The 23,640-nt window shown below is 47.2% G+C and overlaps 12 protein-coding genes across 12 annotated transcripts, besides 32 other annotated features; all 12 read left to right on the top strand.

The window, feature by feature from the left end:
* Tc00.1047053506629.10 (intraflagellar transport protein IFT88, putative) lies at window positions 1-524 on the top strand (the record flags this gene model as incomplete). Its single annotated transcript, XM_811481.1, has 1 exon — window positions 1-524. A coding segment is annotated over one exon (524 nt), but the record flags the coding sequence as incomplete, so codon positions are not given.
* Window positions 1-10,485: a sequence feature (heterozygous, non-Esmeraldo-like haplotype).
* Window positions 529-577: a repeat region.
* Window positions 1,221-1,249: a sequence feature (AT_rich).
* Tc00.1047053506629.20 (hypothetical protein, conserved) lies at window positions 2,556-3,197 on the top strand (the record flags this gene model as incomplete). Its single annotated transcript, XM_811482.1, has 1 exon — window positions 2,556-3,197. The coding sequence occupies one exon, from the start codon at window positions 2,556-2,558 to the stop codon at window positions 3,195-3,197; it is 642 nt and encodes a 213-aa protein (XP_816575.1).
* Window positions 3,415-3,458: a sequence feature (T-rich).
* Window positions 3,534-3,563: a sequence feature (AT_rich).
* Window positions 3,651-3,683: a microsatellite.
* Window positions 3,920-3,942: a sequence feature (AT_rich).
* Window positions 3,949-4,572, top strand: Tc00.1047053506629.30 (mitochondrial RNA binding protein 1, putative; the record flags this gene model as incomplete). Its single annotated transcript, XM_811483.1, has 1 exon — window positions 3,949-4,572. The coding sequence occupies one exon, from the start codon at window positions 3,949-3,951 to the stop codon at window positions 4,570-4,572; it is 624 nt and encodes a 207-aa protein (XP_816576.1).
* Window positions 4,619-4,673: a sequence feature (GA-rich).
* Window positions 4,858-4,913: a sequence feature (CT-rich).
* Window positions 4,987-5,030: a microsatellite.
* Window positions 5,221-5,252: a microsatellite.
* Tc00.1047053506629.40 (hypothetical protein, conserved) lies at window positions 5,297-6,865 on the top strand (the record flags this gene model as incomplete). Its single annotated transcript, XM_811484.1, has 1 exon — window positions 5,297-6,865. One exon carries the CDS (start codon window positions 5,297-5,299, stop codon window positions 6,863-6,865), a length of 1,569 nt encoding a protein of 522 aa, XP_816577.1.
* Window positions 6,564-6,624: a microsatellite.
* Window positions 6,629-6,807: a microsatellite.
* Window positions 6,820-6,913: a microsatellite.
* Window positions 7,275-7,416: a sequence feature (T-rich).
* On the top strand, window positions 7,571-8,110 carry Tc00.1047053506629.50 (hypothetical protein, conserved; the record flags this gene model as incomplete). The annotated part of the gene is made up of 1 exon (XM_811485.1): window positions 7,571-8,110. One exon carries the CDS (start codon window positions 7,571-7,573, stop codon window positions 8,108-8,110), a length of 540 nt encoding a protein of 179 aa, XP_816578.1.
* Window positions 8,671-8,699: a microsatellite.
* On the top strand, window positions 8,757-11,399 carry Tc00.1047053506629.60 (vesicular-fusion ATPase-like protein, putative; the record flags this gene model as incomplete). The annotated part of the gene is made up of 1 exon (XM_811486.1): window positions 8,757-11,399. The coding sequence occupies one exon, from the start codon at window positions 8,757-8,759 to the stop codon at window positions 11,397-11,399; it is 2,643 nt and encodes an 880-aa protein (XP_816579.1).
* Window positions 10,486-11,293: a sequence feature (areas merged during assembly that could not be assigned to a particular haplotype. This can correspond to areas where the two haplotypes were merged or to regions with more than two copies in the genome that were merged during assembly.).
* Window positions 11,294-11,308: a sequence feature (haploid, non-Esmeraldo-like haplotype).
* Window positions 11,309-14,262: a sequence feature (heterozygous, non-Esmeraldo-like haplotype).
* Window positions 11,578-11,671: a sequence feature (T-rich).
* On the top strand, window positions 11,712-13,052 carry Tc00.1047053506629.70 (cysteine desulfurase, putative; the record flags this gene model as incomplete). The annotated part of the gene is made up of 1 exon (XM_811487.1): window positions 11,712-13,052. One exon carries the CDS (start codon window positions 11,712-11,714, stop codon window positions 13,050-13,052), a length of 1,341 nt encoding a protein of 446 aa, XP_816580.1.
* Window positions 13,278-13,300: a microsatellite.
* Window positions 13,620-13,640: a sequence feature (AT_rich).
* On the top strand, window positions 13,821-15,812 carry Tc00.1047053506629.80 (vesicular transport protein (CDC48 homologue), putative; the record flags this gene model as incomplete). Its single annotated transcript, XM_811488.1, has 1 exon — window positions 13,821-15,812. One exon carries the CDS (start codon window positions 13,821-13,823, stop codon window positions 15,810-15,812), a length of 1,992 nt encoding a protein of 663 aa, XP_816581.1.
* Window positions 13,884-13,905: a microsatellite.
* Window positions 14,263-15,558: a sequence feature (areas merged during assembly that could not be assigned to a particular haplotype. This can correspond to areas where the two haplotypes were merged or to regions with more than two copies in the genome that were merged during assembly.).
* Window positions 15,559-23,058: a sequence feature (heterozygous, non-Esmeraldo-like haplotype).
* Window positions 15,905-15,945: a microsatellite.
* On the top strand, window positions 16,469-16,876 carry Tc00.1047053506629.90 (hypothetical protein, conserved; the record flags this gene model as incomplete). Its single annotated transcript, XM_811489.1, has 1 exon — window positions 16,469-16,876. One exon carries the CDS (start codon window positions 16,469-16,471, stop codon window positions 16,874-16,876), a length of 408 nt encoding a protein of 135 aa, XP_816582.1.
* Tc00.1047053506629.100 (uncharacterized protein) lies at window positions 17,356-18,729 on the top strand (the record flags this gene model as incomplete). The annotated part of the gene is made up of 1 exon (XM_811490.1): window positions 17,356-18,729. One exon carries the CDS (start codon window positions 17,356-17,358, stop codon window positions 18,727-18,729), a length of 1,374 nt encoding a protein of 457 aa, XP_816583.1.
* Window positions 18,764-18,792: a microsatellite.
* Window positions 19,000-19,054: a sequence feature (T-rich).
* On the top strand, window positions 19,332-20,519 carry Tc00.1047053506629.110 (hypothetical protein, conserved; the record flags this gene model as incomplete). Its single annotated transcript, XM_811491.1, has 1 exon — window positions 19,332-20,519. The coding sequence occupies one exon, from the start codon at window positions 19,332-19,334 to the stop codon at window positions 20,517-20,519; it is 1,188 nt and encodes a 395-aa protein (XP_816584.1).
* Window positions 20,709-20,739: a microsatellite.
* Window positions 20,749-20,809: a sequence feature (T-rich).
* Tc00.1047053506629.120 (hypothetical protein, conserved) lies at window positions 21,018-23,492 on the top strand (the record flags this gene model as incomplete). The annotated part of the gene is made up of 1 exon (XM_811492.1): window positions 21,018-23,492. The coding sequence occupies one exon, from the start codon at window positions 21,018-21,020 to the stop codon at window positions 23,490-23,492; it is 2,475 nt and encodes an 824-aa protein (XP_816585.1).
* Window positions 23,059-23,545: a sequence feature (areas merged during assembly that could not be assigned to a particular haplotype. This can correspond to areas where the two haplotypes were merged or to regions with more than two copies in the genome that were merged during assembly.).
* Window positions 23,546-23,640: part of a sequence feature (heterozygous, Esmeraldo-like haplotype) that runs on past the window's edge.

Here is a 23,640-nt window from a genome sequence, read left to right on the forward strand (position 1 = left end):
TAAACATGGATGTCATTTCTTGGCTGGGTGCCTATTTTGTGAAGAATGAGATTTACGACAAGGCCATTCAGTTTTTTGAACGTGCCTCACAAATTCAACCCCTTGAAGTAAAGTGGCAGTTGATGGTGGCATCATGTCACAGACGCCGTGGGGATTATATACAAGCTAAACGTCTATATGAGGCTGTGTACCGCAAATACCCGGAAAATATGGAATGCCTGCGCTACTTGGTCCATTTGTGTAAAGATGCCGGTCTTATCGAAGAGGCGAATGAATGGTTTAAAAAGATCAAGAAACTGGAACAGCGCCAACAGGAGGAAACAGATGAAGGGGGTTGTCGGGATGAGGATGAGGAAGCCAAGGGCGGGACTCACGCAGCAGCTGGTCGACGCGCCGTTAGTGCTTTAACCAATAGAGTGGGTGATATGACGAGGGAGGATGAGTTGGACGAACCACGCATTTCCCTGTCTGAGGAAAAGCCAACTCACGAGGACGATGACGAAATTGATCTGCCAGGAATTTGAAGTAAAGAAGAAAAAGAGGAAGAGAGAAAAGGAGGAAAGGAAAAAAAAAAAAACTTTTTTTTGACTGTGTTTGTGCCAAAGAGAGGTGCTTATGCGGGCAGTCGGAGTTTAGACACTCCCATCCTTATCTTGGGAGAGAGCAAAGGAAAGGGCAAACACACACACAGACGCCAACCCTTCCATTCATTCACCACAGACAAGAGGACCAAATTTTGCATCTTTCTCTGTGAGCGGAAGGGTATGAAGAGAGTAGAGATGTGTGGGTGGCCAAAGAAATAAAAGGAGATGGGCGAGGGATTCTAAGAGAAAAAATTTATGATGAGGGAAGAGAAAGCAACTTGGAGTACATCATGGATGTGGTCGGCAAAACAGCGCCGTATTTGAGCTTCGCGACTGTCTCATGGCGGGAGGGACATGATTATTAAATAGAAGGAGCTTTTATGCCCAATAGAGGTGCTCTCAAAGGTACGCATACGTGGGAATACACACAGACTTCTCGGGCTATTAACTTTTTGTTTTTGTTACTGGGTTATCCAGCATTGTGTATCAGGCAACTCTCTCTTATGGGAACCTTTGTTTCCTCTGTCTTTTTGTGCATATATTCGTATGTATTTCTTTGCTGCCGGCCAGTGTTGGCTGTACTTTCCCTGTTGAATTTATTTCTTTTTGCATGACCATTGTACCATCTGTCTCCTCTTTTTAAAATATTACATTTTTTTTTTTATGTGTGTATGCTTTATTTTTTCCCTTAGTTACTAGTGGGGCGCCATTTTAGAGGCATGCCTGAAGGGAATGACACGGATTTGGACGCAGAGTGTGAGGTTATGTTTGGTTACCTCCGAAGGGCTTTGTTTTTTTTAAGGGTTCGGCGTAGACAGTGGATTTCGGGCAATGCGTACCGGCTGAGTGATACGACGTGGTTTTTGCCCATCCGTGGATATCGACGGCGGCCCGAGAAGTGCTTTGCGAGAAGGGGCTTTTATATCCCTCTTTCAGCGGAAGTAAAACCTGGAGGAAGAGATGTGCGGAAAGCCTTGCGGCAAAACACGGCATTTTATTAGCGCCACGAGAAAAAATTTTTTTTTTTGATAAGTTGTTAAAAGGAAAATCCTACAGCGAAGACCATCCAGGATTGTACAGATTTCATGCAACAGACGGAGAATGGTGCGATGAATTTTGCCAAAAAAAAAAAAAAGAAAAAACAGGACGGAGTCATCGAATTTGCAGTTAGAGGATGTGTTGGACGCCGCGCGGCGTGCCAAAGAACAAAAGACTTTCACTGCGTCGGAACGCACAGTTGTTTTTGCGACTTGTCAAGTGCGGTTTGACGGGACGCGTGCCTCGCTGCGGTTGTTTGGTGATGAAATTGCTCAGCTGACTTTCTGCGCAGTTGCCGCAATCGAAGGGATGCATCCCTGCCTTGGGGGGATTTGCTAGAATTTTCAACGGATGATGCGCGATATTTTTTGTAGCGACAGGTGCGGGATGGATTCGGTCTTCCGCATGACTGTTGCCGTGCGGGCTTTTGTCTTTTTTAACGCTCAGAGGAGCGCCGCACCGATCTCCTTGAGAGGGCGATTTGAAGGTTTAACCGGGAAAGTTGTTTTGTTTATTCTGCTGATTGGAGGCTTCTCCCCAATAATTTGCCTCTACTGCCATCCACCTTGGCGACGAGGGATACGGGCCGTAGCCACGCCAGCCTTTTTTTTTTTTGTACGGGGTGTTTAGCGCTTTGTTAACTGGGGGAGGAATTGTTGTTTGGGAGACTTTGTCGACCGCGCTTCTTTGGAATATGAAGGCAACATGGGCCTTGTCCTTTTGGGAGTCCGAGCCGTGAATGTGGGAAGGGGCAGCAAAGACAATTTTGGGCCCAAATTATTTTATTTTTTTTCTTCTGTTTGTCGTTCTAGACCTTTATTGCGTGCCGTCAAACAACGAACATATCTTCTTTTTGCTTTGTTTTTTAATGTATGTTTCAATTTTTGTGTTGGAGTTTTTCTTAGCGGTAGTCTTTCTGTTCACAAGGGTGTCATGCAGCCGCAACAACAACAACAGCAACCGCTGGGATTTCAGCTGGTTCGAGAGCCATACCGAGCCACGGAGGATCAATTCCGGGCCTTTGTCCGCGGCATGGACGCTGTTCTGAATCAGTGGACTGCTTTACATCTTGTTGCCCATCACTGTGACCCTTCTGCCCTTCAATCGATGTATCAGGAGCTTATTTCCTGGTTTCAATCAGAGGGCGAGGTGTACTCTGATGACCTGGAAATATTTTTTGAGAATTTCTTTACCGAAGTGCGGTCTGTTTTGATCGAGGACGATAGCATGAAGGAGGTGGGAGATGTGCTGCATGAAATGTACTGCCGTTGCTGCCAAAATGACTTTATTCTGGTGGAACAGTACTTGACTAGCTTGGAAGTGTACCGTCGGGTGAATCCGGTGCGTCTTTCTGTGGATGCGGGTAGTTACGACGACGGCGACAGCGAGAAGGGAACCGAAGCGACCGCCGACGGTGCATTGGGGGCGGGGGCCCAAGGGATACAGCCGACCTTTAACGAAGAAGGAGAAGGGGGTGCGCCGGTGGCAAATGCCTCGCAGAATCCACGGAAAAAGAGGGGTAAAAAGAACGCCTATGAACGTGACAATGATGGCTGGTGCGTGGTGCAGCGATAGACGTTTCCATAAACAATAAAAAATAAACGACGGTATCTACATGAAAAAATCAAAAATGAAAATAAAAATAGGGGACATGACAGCATCGATTAAGTGATTTTTTTTTCTTTTAAATATGATATCTTTGTCTCGTTCTTATCATCTCCCTTTATAAGCCTTTTGAAACGTAGTTTATATGCTGTTTCATGGATTCATTCCCCATTCACTCCACTCTATGTTTTTTGTTTTTTTGCGTTTTTTTTTTTCTTTCTCTCTTCTTTTATGTGCATCGCTCTCGTGTATGGCGCAAAAAAAAAAAAAAAAAGACGAGAAGGCAATATATACCTACTCATATACATATTATTTATTTTTATTTGTTTATATTTACGGCTGGGGTGAGGTTCGATCAGCCGCACTGAACCCACTAGGCAAGGAGCAGGAAACGCGGTTGCTGTTATAGCATTAGGTGTCTACTTTTTTTCATTTTTTTTTTTTTTTTTCCTTTTTCATTTTACATATAAATACACATTTCTCTCTCTACCTATATATATATATATATCTTACTGCTGCGTGAGGAACGGGGGTAGTAGAAAGAACAGTGACAGAATTTTGGCAGCAGAGAGGGAAACCTTCAGAAAGGGGGGGAAAGGAACAGAGAAAAGGGGGGAAGAATAGTACCAGCGAATCCAACAAACCAACGAGAAGTGAATAGTAATAATCATCAAGGAACTTTGGGGACGGGGAAATATAATAAATAAATAAATAACGATTGATGCTACGTTTTGCATTTGGGAGAGGTTCTCTTGCGCACGCCGCTTGGTCTCGTTGTGCCGCGAGTGTTGCAGGCGTTCAGAGCTTACCAAAGTTTGAAATCCATGACGTCCGTGATGATCCCGCACTGGGAACCATGACGCGTGTGGCGGTAGACGGCAAGTTGCTGTTGATTTCCCAGTACCCGCAACTTGGACCTCGAAAAGTGGACCCGAACGATTTGAGCCCGCAGTTTGACTCGGATCGCCGCATTTCCGTGCGGATGCGTCATGTTGATCTTGCTGGGTTGGTGTGTGTTTGCCAGAGCCGTATTTCAAAGTACGAAATGACGAACAGGGGTTACACTTTGGTCTTTGAAAGGGTGCCAGAAGGTTACCGGCTGCACGGTCAGATTCATCGTGTGGCGTCTCAGAAGATGGAGGATTGGTCGGTAAACTTTGACAAGCACTTTGCCGTGACACTGGAGCACTTCTTGGAAAGTGCACTCACGGAGAGCTTTGGATTTCGTCAGCACTACGCTGCGCGCGCCGCCGACGGTGGAGCACAGGAGGCCAACACCGTTGTGGGGAGCGCTTCCGGCAGACCACAAAGGAGGGGGAACACGGACTCGGCGCAGCGTCGGTGAGCGGGAGGGGAGTACCGAGGATGACGGTGAAGAGAAATTAACGCCCGGGAGAGACGGAGGAGGGAGGAGGGAGAGGACGGAATGGAAGGGAAGGGAAGGGACAAAGGAAACAAAACAAAACTAAAAGCGGAAGTAGTGGGGGATGATCTCCCATTTTTTACTTTTTTTTTTTTTTGTTCTTCCGTCTGTCATTTTGTCTTTTGTTTTGGGGGCTCAGTCCTGTTTGCTGCAGCCGTCCCTTTTTTTTTGTTCTTTCAGGTGTGCTGCCGATCCTTGACCGGTGTGTCTTTATTTTTTTGTGTTTCTCTCTCTCCCTCTTTTTTTCCTTCTTTTTTCCTCTCCGTGCATGTGCGATTCTTTTTCTTTGGGAGGTCATTATTATTATTATTGTTGTGGTTTCCTCTCTTTGTGGAATTTTTTTCCTTTTTTTTCCTTTTTTTTTTTTTTTTTATTATTTTGCCCTGTTATGCCTTTTCCCCCCTTGTGCATTTGGACGTATGCCGAAGTACCTTTTGTGTATTTGGCAACAAATAAATTAAATAACGTAAGTTGAATTAACGGTGGCTCCGTTATATCGTGTGAGTGTCTTTGGCCCAAACATTTAGATACTAGTCAGATAAAAATAACTACACACATAAAATTAATTTATTATTATTAATTTTATTTTTATTTTTATTTTTTTGTGTGTGTGCCTGTTGAGTAACCGTGAAATTAAAAAAGCTTCATGTGGCGCAAGTGCATTTCTCGTCGCGCTGGCGTGGCCGCACCCGCCGTAAGCGTCCGCAGCATTCTTCTTCGGGATCTCCGAACCAGTGTGGAGATCAGCAAAGGGGAAATGAAATACCCAGCGGTGCTGCTCTGGCGATGGAAAAGTAACCGCCAAAAACATCTTGTGCTCAGCGTGCAAGCTCCCGATGGGACCGAGGGCGAGTCGTCGGCAGAGCCCAACTCAAAGCTACTCCCTGTGTCAGCGCCTACCCCTGCAGATTATTTTTTTGGCCGTGTATTTCTTAGGCCATATAACGTTGCACAGCTTTTGGCGGTGCTGGAGGGGAAGGCGCCCCATGTGGAGTTAATTAGGGAACATGCATCGCTGTATCTTGGACCTGTCGCAGTCCCCTCCTCAGGTGGCACTGGGCACAGATGCGCAAAGGGGGGAAATGGGGCTTTGACCGCATTGCCTTCGGCCTATTCACTTGCTGGTAAGTTGACAGTGAAGGTGCAGACGAATAATCAGTCGACGTCTGTGGACGATGAGCTGCCTCAAGATGATGATTATGAAAATGATGAGAGCCGCGCGGGGGCGACGTACAAACTTGACGATCGACGCAACTTTCGGGCAACTGTAAAGGGAGAGGATCTGATTTTTATCATGAAGCACCTTGACGCAGTGCTCGGCGATATGTTTGGCATTGAGCACCAGTACCACTCAAGAGTGGCCTTGGAAATCCTTCAGAAGCATCGTCTAGGAGGCATTCAATCCTATAACAGAAATAATGGCTCACAATTGCAACCTGTTCCACGCTACAGGAGCGAATCGCTTTACACAACAAAAGTGCAGACGTTATCTGAGGATTCAGCAACAACAACGCCGATGGCGACACTATCGTCAGTGGCACCAAAACCAACAAAGGGAGGCGATAATGGTGTTGGGGACTTGAGGTTTGCGGCTGCTTCCGGATTGGCTGGTGTGGCTCTTGGTGCTGCTGCGACACCTCTTTTCAGCAAAGGGACCTCGGTGATAGAACCTGAAGACGTGAATGAAGACTCCGTGGATCTGAGGGAAGTGGGAGAAGAGGTGGATATCCCGTACGATAGCACACACTCCCCAGCTACCCCTGCCGCACGTTTTGTCGACCACGATGAAAAGCATGACGATGAGGAGGAGGACTTTAATGAAGATAAAGCGGGTGAATTAAAGGAATTTGAGAAAGAAGACCCAGAGGAGGGTGCTGCCCAAGAAAATGGGGAGCATGGGAAAGACAATGAGCATGATGATGACAATGAGAGTGAAGGTGATGATGAAGACGACGATGATGAAAACGACGATGAGGAAGACGACGATGAGGAAGACGACGATGAGGATGACGACGATGATGAAGACAATGATGAGGAAGACGATGAAGAAGACAATGACCACGACGACGACGAAGACAATGATGATGAAGACAATGATGACCACGACGACGATGATGATGATGACGACGATGATGATGACGACGATGATGATGACGAAGATGAAGAAAGTGACCACGACGATGACGATCACGACGACGATGATGATGATGATTAATAGGATGAGAAAGACGATTATGATAGGGTCGACGATAGAAGAAGATGAGAAAGCGGGGGAAGTTGAGAGTGCACATTAGGCACCGCAGCAAAAGTCATTGCGAAGTCGTTAGAGTGAGACCTTTGCGAAGACGTGCTCGGTGTGTAGGAGGAACAGCGAGTGGAAGTAGGAGGATGCAGAGAGTGCTTTTTTTTTCTTCGATGATTCCGTCCTTGTTTTTTTTTTTTGACTTTTGTTTTGCTTTATTCCTGTAAATCTCCCCTGCTATTTTTTTTCTTGCGTCTCCTTATTTCGGGCTGTGCTGCGTGCCCCCCCCCATGCAAACATATGCGAGGAGGGTGGGCGAGCCAAATAGTGTTGGCGGTCGGCTGGAGGAAGTGGAGCGAGAGGGTTAGGGAGGGCGCCGCCATTCTTATTTATTTATTTTATTTTTCTTCTTTGCGGTTTCTGCTGTTTTGAAATTTTTTTTATTTTTATTTCTTAATTTTGGTCTCTTCCTGTTGCTTTTACCTTTTTTTTTCTTTTTTTTTTGTGTGTTTGTTTGTCTGTTTACTTCTCGATGGAACTTTCCTTATTTCCGTGAGAAAATAAATATTCCTAAGAGACGCGCCACAGACCAGTTGGAAGAGCTTCTTCTTCTTTGTTTGTGCCGAGGAAAAATTGGAAACCTGGAAGGGCAGAGTGAAACGACCGTACAACGCGACGATGGCGGCTTTGGGAATACCGTTGTTTGCCAAGTTGTGGTTTATTTTAACGGCACCTTTACTTTTAATCGATGCCACTTTTGTTTTTACCCGATCCTCCTCAACTGGTGTGCCACATCCGTTAGCAGACACACCACCATTCAATTTATGGGTGTTGTACTCCACCTACGATCGTCGGTACGCTCCAAACGACGATGCCTTCGTTGTGTTGCAGAGCTGTATGAATATTTTGGAGGCTGCACTTGGTCTTTTTGCGTTTCTGCTCGCTGAAAGAGGGAAAGCCATTGCAAGCCTCAAACTGGCCCTTGTTGTGGGTGTCATGACCCTCTACAAGACGCTGATGTATTTTTCGTTGGAGGCTATTGAGGGTGGGAAGTATACAAAGCACAACTCCACATTTGACGCACTAATGATGATTGCGCTGCCAAGCTCATTGTGGATCATCGTGCCGGCAGCGATAATTTTGCAGTGCAGTTGTCGCCTTCCTATTGCCGCTTCAGGGAGGACGGTAGCTCCGCAAGGAAAGAAGAAAAATATGTAGGATGTGTAATCAAAGGGATGTGAGGAGGGAAAAAGGGAGAAGGAACAAAAAGGGTGTGGGGAAACGAATAATACGAGAGGGAGGAAGTCCACTGGCATTGTACCGGTAGCTGTCCCATGACATGAATTGATGACCTCCGGAAGGGAGATGCCTTCTATACCCATTAGAACCAAAGAAGCGTCCAAGGCTTGGATTGAGGACAGAAGACGAATTGACAAAAAGAAGGAAATGTGTTGGAGCAAAATACGAGTGATTATGGGAAGAGAAAAGGTTTAACCATTTTTACTTTTTATCTTTCCACCCACCCACTTTGTGGGGTTCTTGTGGCTGGAGGATCCCAAAGTTTTCTACCTCGTAGGTAATATATATATATGTGTAGATGTGTACACTTACCTGGTGTTAAACCTCGAGGATATGGTGAATCCCCACTCTTTTTCCATTTATCCCTTTCCTATTCCTATCGGGTTTGTTTTCTCCTATTGATAAACTCAGGATTCGGCCAGCGGCCCAGAGGATTATTCTTTTTAGTTGCTGTCTTCTTCCTCCTCTCTCTCTCTCTCTATATATATATATATATATATATATATATGCTTTTTTAAAATTGTTTTCTGCGAAGAGGAACTAAGGCTTTAGGTCACACCCCAAAATGCCGCACAGGGTCACGTCTTGTTTGTTATTTTGGTTATGCATTTACTTCCTTGCCATACTTTCTTTTTTCACGTCCGTTTCCGTGAGGGCCGCCAAAGCTCCTGTAGCACTGCCATTCCCGGACTGGCGTGGTGGGAATCAGACCTCAGGAGCCCTGGAGCTTCTCGCAATTAGTGGGTGCGAACGACCTTCGCGACCCGGTAGAAGCCGAGAGACGTACCGATGCTTTGCAGACGGAGACTCGATGAGTCCGGTGACACTTACGATTCGTGGACGAGGGTTTCCACAAGGTACGCCGCTGAGGGTTTTGCTGAAGGAACATGCCCCAATTCCTTTTCGCTGCAAGGAGGGAGAAAATGAATGCGACTTGATTATGATGGAGTGCGTCAATGTACGGCCGTCGAAAATATTTCCACAGCAGATTTTGACATGTGCACTCCCTAACCCTTTGGAGGTCCTTCATCATAAACCCAAGTGGATGAAGCGACTCACACAAAACGCCATGTGGATGGATTTGGAACTTCGGTTGAAGAAAGCAGGGATGAAGAGTGGATTAAACGTTCGAGGTAAGGAAGAAGTTACAATTGGAGTCTTGAGTCGTTCCGTGCAATTATGTCTTGCGCAGGAGAATGCGGACGTTGGAGTGAAGGAAAATACTTTTCAGGAGATGTCTGAAGACCCACTGGAGCTTCTTTTTCAGAACGAGGATGAGTCGGTAGATGTTCACAGTCAATGGCTTTCGCTTGGCATTGGCGGTTTGGGGAATCAATTGCACACATTATACCGTCGGGTGCTTCTTACTCGGCTTCCTTCTCTTCGTGGTGTGGTCAAGACGATTAAACTGCCTCATGTACGAGGGGTGATACTACACGGCCCGCCCGGCAACGGAAAGACTCTTATTGCTCGCACAATTGCAAACTTACTTGATGACAGGGCGAAGGTGACGATAGTAAATAGTGCTGACATTCTCTCAAAGTACGTTGGGGACTCCGAAAAAAACTTGCGAGCCCTTTTCTTGAGTGCTGCTGATGTAGACGATAATGGGATGGGAGAGAGACGTGATGGAACGAAAAACGTGTTGGAAGGGCAACTGCACACCATTATTATTGATGAGATTGAGGCACTTTTTAGACGTCGTGGGGAGTCGGGCGATGAGGGCTCTGCCAAGGCTGTATACGATGGGTTGACAAACCAACTGCTTACTCTCATGGACGGCTTGGAGGGCGCAGCCAATATTCTTGTTATTGGACTTACCAATCAATTGCACGTCCTGGACCGTGCGCTGCTTCGTCCTGGTCGATTTGAGGTGGTGATAGAAATTCCTCTTCCTGACCGTGAGGGACGTAGAGACATGCTATTTATTCATACACGTGAGTTGCGTGAAAACCACCAGCTTTCACCAGATGTGAAACTGGACCTCTTGGTGAGCCGCACCGAGGGTTTTTCGGGTGCCGATATTGCCGGACTTGTCAGAGCGGCCTCTAGCCATGCATTAATACGGTATCGCGATTCTCTGGGTACAGCTTTGGCAGAAACCAGCCATGATGGTGACTCCGACGAGAAGGGCAAGGTGGCGGAATTTCAAATATCTAATGAAGATTTTGATCTTGCACTTCGGGACATCTTGAAGAGCAAATGGCAGACTACACCGGGGGAAATGTTGGGCGATGAAATTAATGATCCTTACAATGGGGCAGGTGTTCCACTGGTCGACTATGACGGTTCTTTTAGTCGGAACAAGGAGGCGACGCGGCGGTTGCTGCGGAGTATCCATCAAAGTCGTCTTGTGGATGCCGCTATTGTAATTATTTACGGCCCACCCGGCTCAGGAAAGACTGTGCTTGCACGTGAACTGCTAAAACTTAGCGAATTTGACAGTAAGACATATCTAACAGGCGGCGTGCTGCACAACCGTCCTCATGGTAGTCCTTTGGATGAAATTCTGACTGCTTTGCGGAGTGCTCTTCACTCAAATGGGGATATCGGTATCGTTATTGAGAATGTTGAGAATTACTTTCGAAACAATGGTCCAATGGATGGGGTGACTTTAAAACTTGCTCTCCAGGAGTTCAGAACGGCTACCCATTCACATGTGCCTTCCCGTATGCATGGTGCCGAAAAAGGCACCTCTTCCTCCTTTAAGCGGTTGCTGATTTTGACGACATCGGAGAAGGAAGTCATGTATGAATTAGTGGATGGTAATGAATACGATTTGCTGTTGTCGCTTCGTTTGATACAACGCAAAGACCTTATGCCGCTCTTGCATCACTATGCCGTGATTTCTCCAGAAGTGGTAACTGCGGAGGAGGTGATACGTGCCTATCCACCAAGTTTAAGTTACCGTCAATTTCTCAGAATCACGGATCTTGCTTTGTGGAGGGCACATGAGGATTATTTGAGCGCCAACGCCGCTGAAATTAACAAGGAAGAAACTTTTTACTCCAGAATAGATGCCCGTTTCCTTCAGGCTAGGCGTGGCTTAGGGGGAAACGGAAATGCAATTTCCCTCAATAGCAAAGAACATTTAGGAAATTTTAGCGAAGCCGTTCGGAATGTTGTGTCGGCGATGGGTTTTGTGGACAATTTCCACGAATTGGTGTCGGTGGATGACACCGTCGAGGGGGATGAGATTTCTTGGTAAATTTTGTTGGGACTCTGCACGTCCTGGTTTGTTTTCTATTTATTTCCCTTTTATTGAGAATCCTTATGGATATTTATACCTGCCCATCTCTGCGTGTCTCTGTGAGGAATGGCGTCATTTTTGCTTTATTGAACTATCCAGTATATAAATATACATTTGTGTGTACGTGTGTATAATGTGTTTTTCTTCTTATCTTTATCTTTTTTTTTTTTTTTCTGTTGCACGTGTTAGTTTCCGTTTGTTTTGCTGCATTTTTGTTGTTGTTGTTGTTTGCTTGTAGAAAATTTTTCTTTTAGTTTGTTGCGTCAATAAATGTTTCGTGGAGTTTGTGGCCTGCTTGGAGCGGCGAAGGCAACACCCACGGCTGCTGCCGCGTCCGTTACGAGTACGGCAGCAGCAACCGCGGGCGTATCTTCTTCCGGAGGCTCAGTGCGATCATCCACATGTGACACACGGCCACTCTACCTGGACTTTCAGGCCACCACGCCGTTAGATCCACGTGTGCTCGACAGGATGCTGCCGTATCTGACGGAACGGTACGGGAATCCACACAGTCGGACACATCGTTACGGATGGACGGCGGAAGATGCTGTGGAGAAGGCTCGTGCAGAGGTGGCAGATCTTATTGGAACCAGCCCCAAGGGAGTTTTCTTTACCAGCGGTGCGACCGAGTCTAATAACATCGCCATCAAGGGTGTGGCATATTACAACAAGAGCAAAAAGAATCACATAATAACACTTCAGACGGAGCACAAGTGTGTTTTGGATTCATGTCGTTATTTGGAGATGGACGGTTTTGAGGTAACGTATCTTCCGGTGGAAAAAAACGGTCTTGTTAATCTACAAAAAATTGAGGAAGCTATCCGTCCAACAACCGCTCTCGTTTCCTGCATGTACGTACACAATGAGATTGGTGTTATTCAACCTATCAGCGAGATTGGAAATTTATGTCGTAATAAAAAAGTTCTTTTCCACACGGATGCCGCACAAGCCTTGGGAAAAGTATCCATTGATGTGGAGCGTGATAATATAGACCTTATGTCTCTTTCCTCCCATAAAATTTATGGGCCAAAGGGATGTGGTGCTCTTTACATGCGTCGGCGTCCCCGAGTACGCGTGCGTTCTCCCGTCAGTGGCGGTGGTCAAGAGCGTGGTGTGCGGAGCGGCACTGTGGCGACGGCGCAGGTTGTTGGGATGGGCGCCGCCTGTGCAATTGCAAAGGTGGAAATGGAGCGAGACTCTGCGCACATTTCACGACTTTCAAAGCGTCTTCTGAATGGTTTGCAAAGTCGTTTGCCACACATAACGGTCAATGGGGACTTGGAAAAACGATATCCTGGTAACCTTAACATCAGTTTTTCCTGTGTTGAAGGCGAGAGTCTTTTGATGGGAATGAAGAACGTGGCCGTGTCAAGCGGAAGTGCGTGCACAAGCGCTTCTTTAGAGCCAAGCTACGTTCTCCGGGCGCTTGGCATTGATGCGGAAAATGCGCATACTTCCATTCGCTTTGGTATTGGCCGCTTCACCACTGAAAGGGAGATTGATGTGACGATTGAAGAATGCGTCCGGAACGTGGAGCGACTGCGTGAGATGTCGCCCCTGTGGGACCTTCTGCAAGAGGGCAAGAGTCTTGCGGATGTGGAGTGGCGGTAGGGGGCACAAGTGAGAGGATGAAGAGAAGAAAGGATGAAGGCAAGAGCGAAGTCAATATGGAGGAGGACTGGCTGTGGGAAAACCAAAGACGAAGACCCGCAAATTAGTAATTTATCGTCGGAGTTGTGGGGAATTTTGCGGGATGAAGGGAGGAACGAAGAGGGGGAGGGGGCGCAGCGCCAAAAAAAAAAAAAATAATCCAAAAGGAAATAAATTAATTGGATGTTATTATTATTATTATTATTATTTATTGCCTCTCCCGCGGAGTGCTCTGCATGTGGTGGTTTTTCGAGTCTCTCTTTTTCTTTTGTTGCCGTCCTCGTTTCTCGTTGACTTTTCGTCCATCGGGCATGACGACTTCTTCAGCCATTCCCCTTCAAGACAACAGCAACAACAAAATAAAAGGAATTCGCATGACGCGTCCTTTTTTGTTGTTATTTTTCATAATTCACCGGTGCGAAGAACCGCAAGTTTGTGGCGGACGTTTTTTTCTTTATTGTTTGTAAAGTGGTGGGAATTGTCTGGTTCTCTTTGTGTTTGTCTGTAGGAAGTGAAGGAGTCAATTTCTTTTTTTTTTTTTTTTTAATTCTTACGCACCCTCCATCCTTCTCCTGCTTATCCTACTCCATATACACACACGAAAACAAACAAACAAACACACGTGAGTGAGGGCGGGAACACCGCCACCGAAGATTCATCTTTTTTTTTTTTTTTTTTCATCCTTATCGTTCTTTATGTCCACTGCGCGTAAGGGCGGCCAAGTGGCGAATGTCTAGTCAGATGAGGCGTCTCATGATGAAGCAGCGACAGAATGGTCGCTACTATCACGGCCAGCAGCAGCAGCAGCAGCAGCGCCAAAGGGATTATGCTGATGAGGTGCACCCTTCCACCAGACGAAATCAACGTGATGATGTCGACAAGAGAAGTACAACAGGGAAAAATAAACGTTCCCGCGGAGAGGAAGGGATACAGGCCACTGCTGCAAATGGTGAGGAGGTTATTGAACGACTTGGAATCATCCCCAAAGTTACGCTTGATGAGATGGGTGGACTCGCAAAAGAGATACCGATTATTAAAGAATTGATCGAACTGCCCATCCGCTCACCTCATTTGTTTAGCCGTCTTGGGGCGGATCCTCCATGCGGTGTACTTCTTCATGGCCCACCAGGGTGCGGTAAAACAAAGTTGGTGCATGCAATTGCAGGCTCACTAGAGACACCACTATTTTTTGTGGCGGCACCTGAAATTGTTTCCGGTATCAGTGGCGATAGCGAGGCGAAATTGCGTAATCTTTTTATGGATGCTATTAGCGCGGCACCGAGTATAGTGTTCATTGATGAAATTGATACCATTGCGGGTCGTCGGGATCAGACGCAACGTGGTATGGAGAGTCGCATCGTGGGTCAACTTCTTTCTTGCATGGATCAAGTAGCACAGGCGTGGCGGCAGGAAAATAAAGTAGTTTGCGTGATGGGTGCGACAAACCGCCCAGAGGCGATTGACACAGCGCTGCGACGTGCAGGTCGATTTGATCGTGAAATTGCTCTTGGCATCCCAACCATGGCTGAGCGAGAGAGCATTTTGAATATCATTTGCCAAAAACTAAATGTTGCATCTGATGTTGATTTCTTTGAGCTTGCGAATATGACTCCTGGATATGTTGGCGCGGATCTTCATCTTTTAGTGAAGGAAGCCTGCATTTTGGCCATTCGTCGAAAGTACAACGAGTTGGAGGCGACAGGAGAGCTTGAAAACCCCAATGCAGAGGCTCTCATTTCCTTCACTGTCACATTTGATGAGATGAAGGAGGCCACGAAGCGGGTCCAGCCAAGTGCAATGCGAGAGGGATTCACCACGATCCCTAATGTCACATGGAATGACGTTGGTGCCTTAGAGGATGTACGTGAAGAGCTCTTTACAAGTATTTTGCAACCCATTCGCGCGCCCAGATTGCACAGAAGATTTGGCTTGGATCACCCTGTGGGAGTGTTGCTGTATGGTCCTCCAGGTTGTGGAAAGACACTTGTGGCGAAGGCAATTGCGAATCAGTCAGGTGCCAACTTTATTTCTATTAAGGGACCCGAATTATTAAACAAGTTTGTTGGTGAAAGTGAGCGGAGTGTCCGAATGGTGTTTGCTCGCGGACGTGCGAGTGCTCCTTGTGTTCTGTTTTTTGATGAGCTGGATGCACTAGCACCTCGTCGGGGGTCTGACCGTGCGAACCCAAGTAGCGAGCGTGTAGTGAACCAATTGTTAACGGAAATGGACGGTATAGAGGGAAGGGAGGACGTGTACGTCATTGGTGCGACCAACCGACCCGATATGATTGATCCTGCCATGCTGCGTCCTGGGCGTCTGGACAAGCTCCTCTATGTTCCCCTTCCCTCCGTCGAGCAGCGTGTTTCCATTTTGGCAACACACGCCCGCCGTTACCCGATTGACGCCTCGGTGGACCTGAACCGCATTGCTCATGACCCACGACTTCAGGGGTTCAGCGGAGCAGACTTGGCAGCTCTCGTGCGGGAGGCCTCACTGCATGCCCTGAAGAAACTGTACCGCTCCACCACCGCGGAGGAGCTGGACTTGCTGGAGCGGAATCTCGGTGGAGAAAGCATCGAAAAGACACTGCTGCCTTCTGTGTGCGACGAGGATTTTGAGGCCAGTTTGCAGAAGGTTAGGCCCTCTGTTTCTGCGGAGGATCGGGAGAGCTATGAGTTGCTGCACCGGCATATCATACAGTCAGCGAGGTCTACGGTATGAAAGAAGAGAGAGCTCCTCATCCCGCGTTTTCAGTGGAACGAAAGGAGGGGGACAACGGGAAGAGGAAAGAAAAAAAAAGAAAGAAATGGGCAAATAACAGCAATGATAATAATATTAATAATAATAATAATAAACAACAGGCTAAGTCACAAGTACTCCGGCGTCTTTTTCGTGATTCTCCTCTTCTAATTTGTTCTTCTGCTGATTGTGTGGCGTTTTTTTTTTTTCACGTCACCGCTCTCTCATTTATGAAAATGCTTTGAAAGATTTCTTTGGTTTGTATGAAGATTTTGGCGAGGGGCACGCCATGGAACTCTCTTTTTTCCTGTTTTATTCCTTTTCTTCGCGGTTCTAATGGACGGTTCTAATGTTTCCGCCTTCTTGTCTTTTGTTGTCTGGCGAGTCAGTAGTATGAGGTTGCGGTGAAGCAGAAGGAAGTTTTCAGATTTTTGCTGTTTTTTTCTCTTTTTTTTTTCAGTTGTCATATTTCCCTACGCCTATAGTCACACATTCTGTTTGGGTGCAAAAAAGTTCACCGCGGGTGGTCCTATTTGAAGCTTTTTTTCCCTTTTTACTGTATTACTACTCCCGCAGGACATCTCTCCTTCAACGACCCGCCCATCTGAATTACACTCCCATACAGACAACTGCTGTTGATGCTGCGTTGCACGCTCTGTCGTCATGCGTTGCCGAAGATTGAGCGGCGCAAACGGAAGGGACAACATGCTCGGCCGGGACTTCCAGATCTTCCAAAGAGTGCTGGCGGCTACTTCTTCCTGCAGATGCGTCCCTACCTCCCCATAGCGTGGCAGTATGGATGGCGTTGGAGAATGCTCCAGGGCCTGTGGCTTGGCACGGCCCTTTCTTTTGCGGGTTATTTGTTGTACGTCATGTACTTCCGGGACTCGGATGAGGTCATTGCGGCCAAGGCGGCCAAGTATACATATGTGCGAAACGAACGGGGAGAGGTGATTGACATCGGCTACAAACCGCTCATTGATGCAAGTCGTCGTGCACAACGACGAGCCCAGCGTTTGTTGGCTGATGATGACGATGGGGATTGATCTTGGTCAGAATTGAAAAGCATCCGACGTAGCGTGATGAGGACTTCTTTTGGTATGAGTTGTTCTTTTTGTTTGATCTAATTGTTTGATGTTTTGTTTTGCGGCGGTGTGACTGGTGTGGCAATACAGCTGGCAGTTTTTTTTTTTTTTCTGCCGGAAGGGCTGTTCTACGATGAATTTGTGAAGTGCGTGGCACGCGTTTTTTTTTTTTTGACCATTTTCAATTATTCGGCACGCCTTGGCAATAGAGGGGACACGGCAGCTTTCACTGAACCGCGTGATTTTGAATTGTGTTTTTAGGAGCAGCTGTTTTTTCACCGTGTTATTCACTTTTTCCTTTGTTTTCCATGTTTTTTTTCTTAATTTTTTATTCTCACGATGCTGGTGAGGCGGCAGCCACGACTTCATCGCATTCCGGTGACGTTATTTTTTCCCAGAGAGACAGGGACGCGTATAGAGACGGGGTGAGGGGGGCAAACATGGGGCATGTGAAAGAAGAAATGTCCCCGCGGCGAGAGGATACCGCCGTGGAGAGTCCAATGATGCTTCCTACGGAGCAGCACAGCCGGGTCATACAGCCTTTTCACGCCCACATTCTCTTTCTGGAGGATGCCTTTTTTAGCGCTGAACAGCAGAAACTGGAGATGTTTGACTTGGGGTGTGCCTTTCTGGTGCCGGTCGACATTTCACGCTCTCTCACACCGGAGCAGATGGAGGGGGCGGAGCAGCGTTTGCAACTACTTTTACGTTCCTTTGAGAGGGCCTGCCAGGATGAACTCGCAACTCTCCGAGAAGAAGGGGATGCATTAAAACAGCGGATGGCGCACATCATTGCGATGTCCGAAGAAAAGTGGAGATTGGCTGAGCGCTCCCGTCAGGATGACTTTATGGAGATGTCTGTCGCATGTCAAAAAGACGTTGCTGCCATCACCGCAGAGTTGCGGTCGGGGGTACTGAGTTGCCTCCAAGACAGCCGAATGAGTGCAGTACTGGAAGAGGCCCTGAACGTCAAGATCAATGAGCTGCGGGTGATGCAAGGACAACTGGAGGATCTCACGGAGTTGCGATTAAAGGAGTTCACGGAGCACCAAAAGCTCCTGCAAGCGGAACGGGAAAGGCACCGAGAACGTTTTTTGGTACTACAGGAGGAGACCACACGAACAGTTAACTCGTTGACGGCGGACATTGAGCGGCAGCTGCGCCAGCATTTGCGAGAGATTAGGGAGGTGCAGCGGCAACACACTGTTCAGGTGAAAGACTTGGAGAGGCAACTGCAAGAAGAGAGGGAAGCCCACGCCACTGAGTCGCAGAAGCACACAGAGGAGTTGGATCAAATCCAAGCAACGGTGAAAAAATTAGAGGAGGATAAAACGCGGCTCATGCAGGAGTTAGGTGAGCAGCATTCACAAGTCGAGGAGTGGCGTAGGCGCTACAATGAGCGGGATTCGCTGGCCAAGTTGGAACGGATAGAGCACCAGGCGCGTTTTGATGAGCTGCATGTCGAGGAGGCACAGACGTTTCGCAAACAATTGGTTGACAGTGTGCGCCGCAGTGCCTCTTTATCATTTGATCGCCCAAATTCTAACGGAAAATCATTGTCGAGGAGTAGTGCTCCCCATTCATTTCTCATGACGAGCGAGAGTAATGTGCAGGGCCGTCATTCAACCGGGGCCGCTGAGGGATCCATTCATTCACTGCACTCTCATGAGAAACTCACGGCCGTATTGTCCCCAGGGTCTTCTGAGGGTTCTGCTAACCCGTATGCCAACATATCGCTTCACAATCCAACGTCAAGTTATGTCAGGCTTATGAACTTGTCTGAGCAATTGAAAAAACATATTGAATTCAACTGATTTTCTGGACCTTGTTTCTTTTTTTTTTTTTTTTAGGGAGGAGAGGGAGGGAGGGAGGGAGGGGAAAAAGCAATTTTGAACTCTGTCTTGCCTCAATTATTACTTTCTCATCCATTTATTATTTGTTGTTGTGTAGGTAAACGACATTTATCGTGCGTGTGTTTGTGTGTGGCGTTTTGTTTTGAATTCCAAAGCGAGTAGGTTGAATTTTTTTTTTCTTTGTTTTAAATATCATGAACATTTGTGTTACGTGTATTTGCCCGCAATAACTTTTTCTCTCTCCCCTTTTTTTTTTCTCTTTTTTTTACTTGTACTCTTTATTTTTCACTTGGTACTTGCAGCGTGAAAGCGACGAATAATGACAAGAGTAAAAATAGGAAGAATTTGATTGATGCTTCTGTGGATAACTCGGCCAGTGTTTGTGTGTGTGTGACGTGAAGGTATCGTGTTCTTTCAAAATCATGTTTCTCTTGTGTTTATGTCTTCTTTGGCATCTTAGAACTTTTATGCAGAAGCGGAGAAAATAAACTGCGGACCTGTTCGAAAAGGCAAAATAAAATACAGGGAAGACATATTGCACGTGCAAGGAGGAGGCTTTTTTTATGAGTGAGAAGGCTGAGCGATCCGCCTCCCCCGTATCTGATGGCTGCTATCCCGTCCCTCCTGCGCTTCCACCGGTAAATAATTCCGTCGTTTCACGGGAATTTGCCCCTGCCGCACCCTCCGAACCCACCGGGAGCAAAATTTCGATACCGTACACCAGTATGAGCGCAGCTACTCTTCCATTGACCTCAGCTTTGAGCGGCCGCGGCGGCATGAGTACCGCACATAGCCGAAGGAAGGGGGGTCCCATGACGTTGTATGTGCGCTCAGGCAGCTGTGATAACAGGGACTGGGCGGGCTCGAGGGAGGAAATGAAAGGAGAAAAGCGGGACTACGCTGAGCAAACTGCGTTGGCTCACGGAGAAAGGGACCCCGTGGAAATGAGTTCCAATCTGATTCGAGAAGCACTCACGATGGGATCAACCGTGACGCGGGCCGTCAAGGATGCGATCCCAGGATTTGTGAAGCCTAAAAAACGAGGACGCAGCGTCACGGAACCGTTGGTCTTCATTTTCTTTATGGTTGTGTTTATTTTCCTTTTTCGCATTGCGGAGGAACAGATTCAGTGGATGATCCGAGTTGTCACGTACGATAATGAACAGAATGTCATAGTTGCAATAAGTTTGACGGAACAACTGCTTGAAAAGGCAAACGAGGTGAATGAACTCATGAAGCCAGTTAAACGAACCCCTAGTGATGTCCTAGAGAAGGAAAAGACAAAGTTGAAGGAGATGACCGAGTTGCAAGAGACCAGCATTAAACATTTGCATTCCCGAATGCTTTACCCAGGGCCGGCGGAGGATGTCAAGTTCCTGGTTGAGGAACACGTGGCCTACAAAACGAACCTGGCGAAGATGGTTAGAGAAGAACTGGAATGGCTTGAAGATAAAAAGCAGGAGCGACGTGGCCGTCGAGTCAACCCAGACGAAAGTGTAGTGGGAATGAGGCAAGTAGAGAAGGAGGGAACCAATTCAAAAGACAGAAAGCGCATGGCAGGATTACAGCGGCAGCGGGAGTTTTCAGAGCAACAGGCTTACTTACTGCAGAAAAGCGAGATTACCATGTCGAAAAAGGCCACAGGAGTCATTGGCATTTGGAAGGAGTATTTTTCTTCATACTTGATGAATCGTATTGTAGCGGTGCTGGTGTTATTTTTCCTCACAGTGTTATATCTTCGACTTTCGTAGACACGAACGCAATGGACATTTTTCCGCCGCCATACCTATGCGTATGCAAATATGCGTATATTCACCTGTTTCGCTATGTCTGTGTGCATAACGGAAGATGGCGAAGGAGATTGATTGTAAAATACCATGGCTTTCCAAATGAATCATTACTTTCTCCGCCACACCCATCCAAGTACTCTTCGCTTTCCTTATATATATATATATATATATATATACATATTTAATAGTGTGTTTCTATTTTTGTTTGATTTTTTACGTTTTTCACTTTTTTTTTTTTTTTGTATGTGTTTGAATTTGTTTCTTCTGTGCAAAGAAGTGTTTTTTTTTTAACCACTGTCACTCCTGCAGTGGCCTGCGGAAGTTGAGGCGGAGGTGTGAGCATTCAGAGGAAGAGAGGGAGGGACGCTAACAAATTCCCATCAGCCCTTAGCAAAACAGGGGCAAAGGGCAACGAGCAACACGAGCAGATTGAAGAACTAGAGAAACGACATCGTTTTTATGCTTCGTCGTCTTGCTGTGGGTCCTTGTGTGCTGCTTCGTCTGCGGTTTGACGGCGCTGCGGGGGAAGCGGGACGCGGTTCGGTCCGGTACAAGCGACTCCCGGAAAGTATGCAGCCAAAGTCACTTGGAGAAAATTTCACACCCTTCCCGCTGCCCAAATATGACGAGGACTTTGGTTACGGTCCTGTACGATTGCGCAACATTCCTGACATTGAGAAGGCAAAGGAGCGAGAGCAACGACGAGGCCCGGCACTCATGGAGTCCTCCTTAGAGACGAGTGAAAACGAGACGAACATGCAATTGCAGGTGGAAGGATCCGCTTTGCCATCTTCGAGTGATGTCTCTTCTGATCCGCTGTGTAAAAAAGAGACTGTTGGGGATGGGGACAGCCTTGGTGGCTACGCTGTCTCTCGCCATTACCCTCAAATTGACCGCCTGGAGTGTAATCGCTCGCTTAAGAGTCTTCTGTTGCAGTTTGTGCAGCGGCCACAAGTAGAGGCTCGCTGTGCCGCGTTGGCTGATATGGCCTCCACTATTTCAACGCGCAGTGATGCAGAGTTGGTACGTATGTTTGAGGAGGTGAGCAGTCCATTTGCTTACGACGGTAGAGGGCTTAACTTTCTCGTTACCACCGTCAAGAAGTTTGGTCGTCCATATGCTGTTACCAATTCTCTTGTTACCGCCTATGTGAATTTAATGAATGCGGCTACAGTCACACTTGTTCAGGAGCAACCATGGCGTCTTTCACGTTGCCCCGCATTGACCATTCAGCTTATTCATTTTATGGCCCTGATCAAAGTGTTTGAACCCAATAAATGGTTTACGTCATCGAATCATGCACCATCCAATCGTGCAGACTACAAACATCCACGAGGTACGAACCAGAAGACGGCGTTTTGGAGAACCGGTGAGGAGTTATTTGACTTTATGGTTGAGCTGGTACGCTGTGACGAGCACGGTGTGGTCCCCCCTTTACTGGATCTGTGTACCGATGAACAACTTGTGGATTTGTTAAATGGATTTTTGGCGATTATGCCAAACGGGGCACCTCTTGGCAGCGTTTTTAATTCCATTATGGGGTGCTTTTTGCAGCGTGCGAGGAGCAATTTGAAAAGGAGTTTGACCTCGCAGGATTTTGGGACAATGGAACGTATGTATCTGACCTCCGTTATGGCTGATGCGAGCAACGATGAATTACTAAAGATTCTCTTCACTGACAGCAGCTGTCCGCGAGGCCCTAATTTCTTTGCGGCTCTTTCGAGAAGGCAAGAGACGCTGTTGCATGAAAAGGCGCTTGTCTTTTTGCAGGAGGCAATTGACACGGCCAATGAAAATCACGATGCCCCTACCCTTTTGGCGCTCATGGAAAGTGGCTCAGAGATGTTACTTTCAATGGTCAATAAGGATCTTGCCCACGAATTTGCGGTGAAAAATCAATTTGACTACCAAATTTTGCGTTCATTTCAACACTTTGGTGTTGTTGCGGACCGCCTACGCATGGAGCAGTCGGGCACTTCCGCACGTATTCCTCTCTTAATGCGTGATGTGCAGGCACAGTTGCTCGCTAGCAACACGGCCCAAGCGTGTCTTGTGGATGAGACGGCGTCACAGTCCTCGGCTTTTCTGTCGGAGTATGTGTTGCCCTACCCCGCACGTCGCCCCTCACGTCCGTTGATGACCATGCTGTCCCAGCTGGATTATCTTAATAGTATGAGCTCCGTCTTTTTACTGCACTCTTCTCTGATGGCGACATCAACGGACCAGCTTGTTTCTGCCGTGCGGCGACTTCAGAGTGGGAAGGATAGCCTGATTGTTTCCATGAGCTGTCTTCGCGAACTGTCGGTGAAATTTGTCACAAGCCCCAAACAAAAGGAGCGGGAAGCCTGTGAACGGGCCCTGGAGATCATTGCATACGAGGTTGAAAAGGGCCGAATCGTGCTCCTGCCATTTAGCGAGGAAATTCGCCTACATGATGCGGGGACCTACTGCGACGAGGACCTCATCCTTTGGTCGATCGCTGTCTTCTTTGCGAGGGAGCTGCCGCTGGTGAAAGTGCGCACGCTGATGCACAGTGACTGCACCGCACGCACCCCTTATCGATTCCTCAAGGGCAGACACAACCTCCTCGTTTCCTCACACTCACTGTATGACAAGGACGCACCGCTGCTAAGTGCGCTTCACAGCAAAGAATTAAGGCTTGTGACGCGAAACGCCAAATTGCGAACGGCGTTGCGTGATCGCAAGTGTACGTTGCACTACTACAATCCGATACGGGCTCGTTTTGTGTACCGTCGTGATAAGGCAATGTTTGAAAAGTATCATACTAACGCACGGAACCTGGCGCCTGGATTCAGTCGTGGGGCGTTGCATCATGACTGGCGCGGCCTTGGAGTGTATACCCCAGACCATCCGCAAGTGCCATACCGTCCTCTCACGTGGAGGAAAAGTGAATTGAAATTGAGGGCGGCTTAACGTTGTTGGGTTTATACAAAAAATACATTTATGTTCAAGTTAAAATACGCATACGATAAGAATTTATACATTGAACACGCGTGGGAGGATATATATATTTCGTTTTTGTGTTGTCGTTTACTTTGAGTTCTCACTGTCTGCTTTTTGC

The sequence above is a fragment of the Trypanosoma cruzi genome, genomic scaffold, assembly GCF_000209065.1.
Source record: "Trypanosoma cruzi strain CL Brener 1047053516677 genomic scaffold, whole genome shotgun sequence".
Taxonomy (NCBI): domain Eukaryota; phylum Euglenozoa; class Kinetoplastea; order Trypanosomatida; family Trypanosomatidae; genus Trypanosoma; species Trypanosoma cruzi.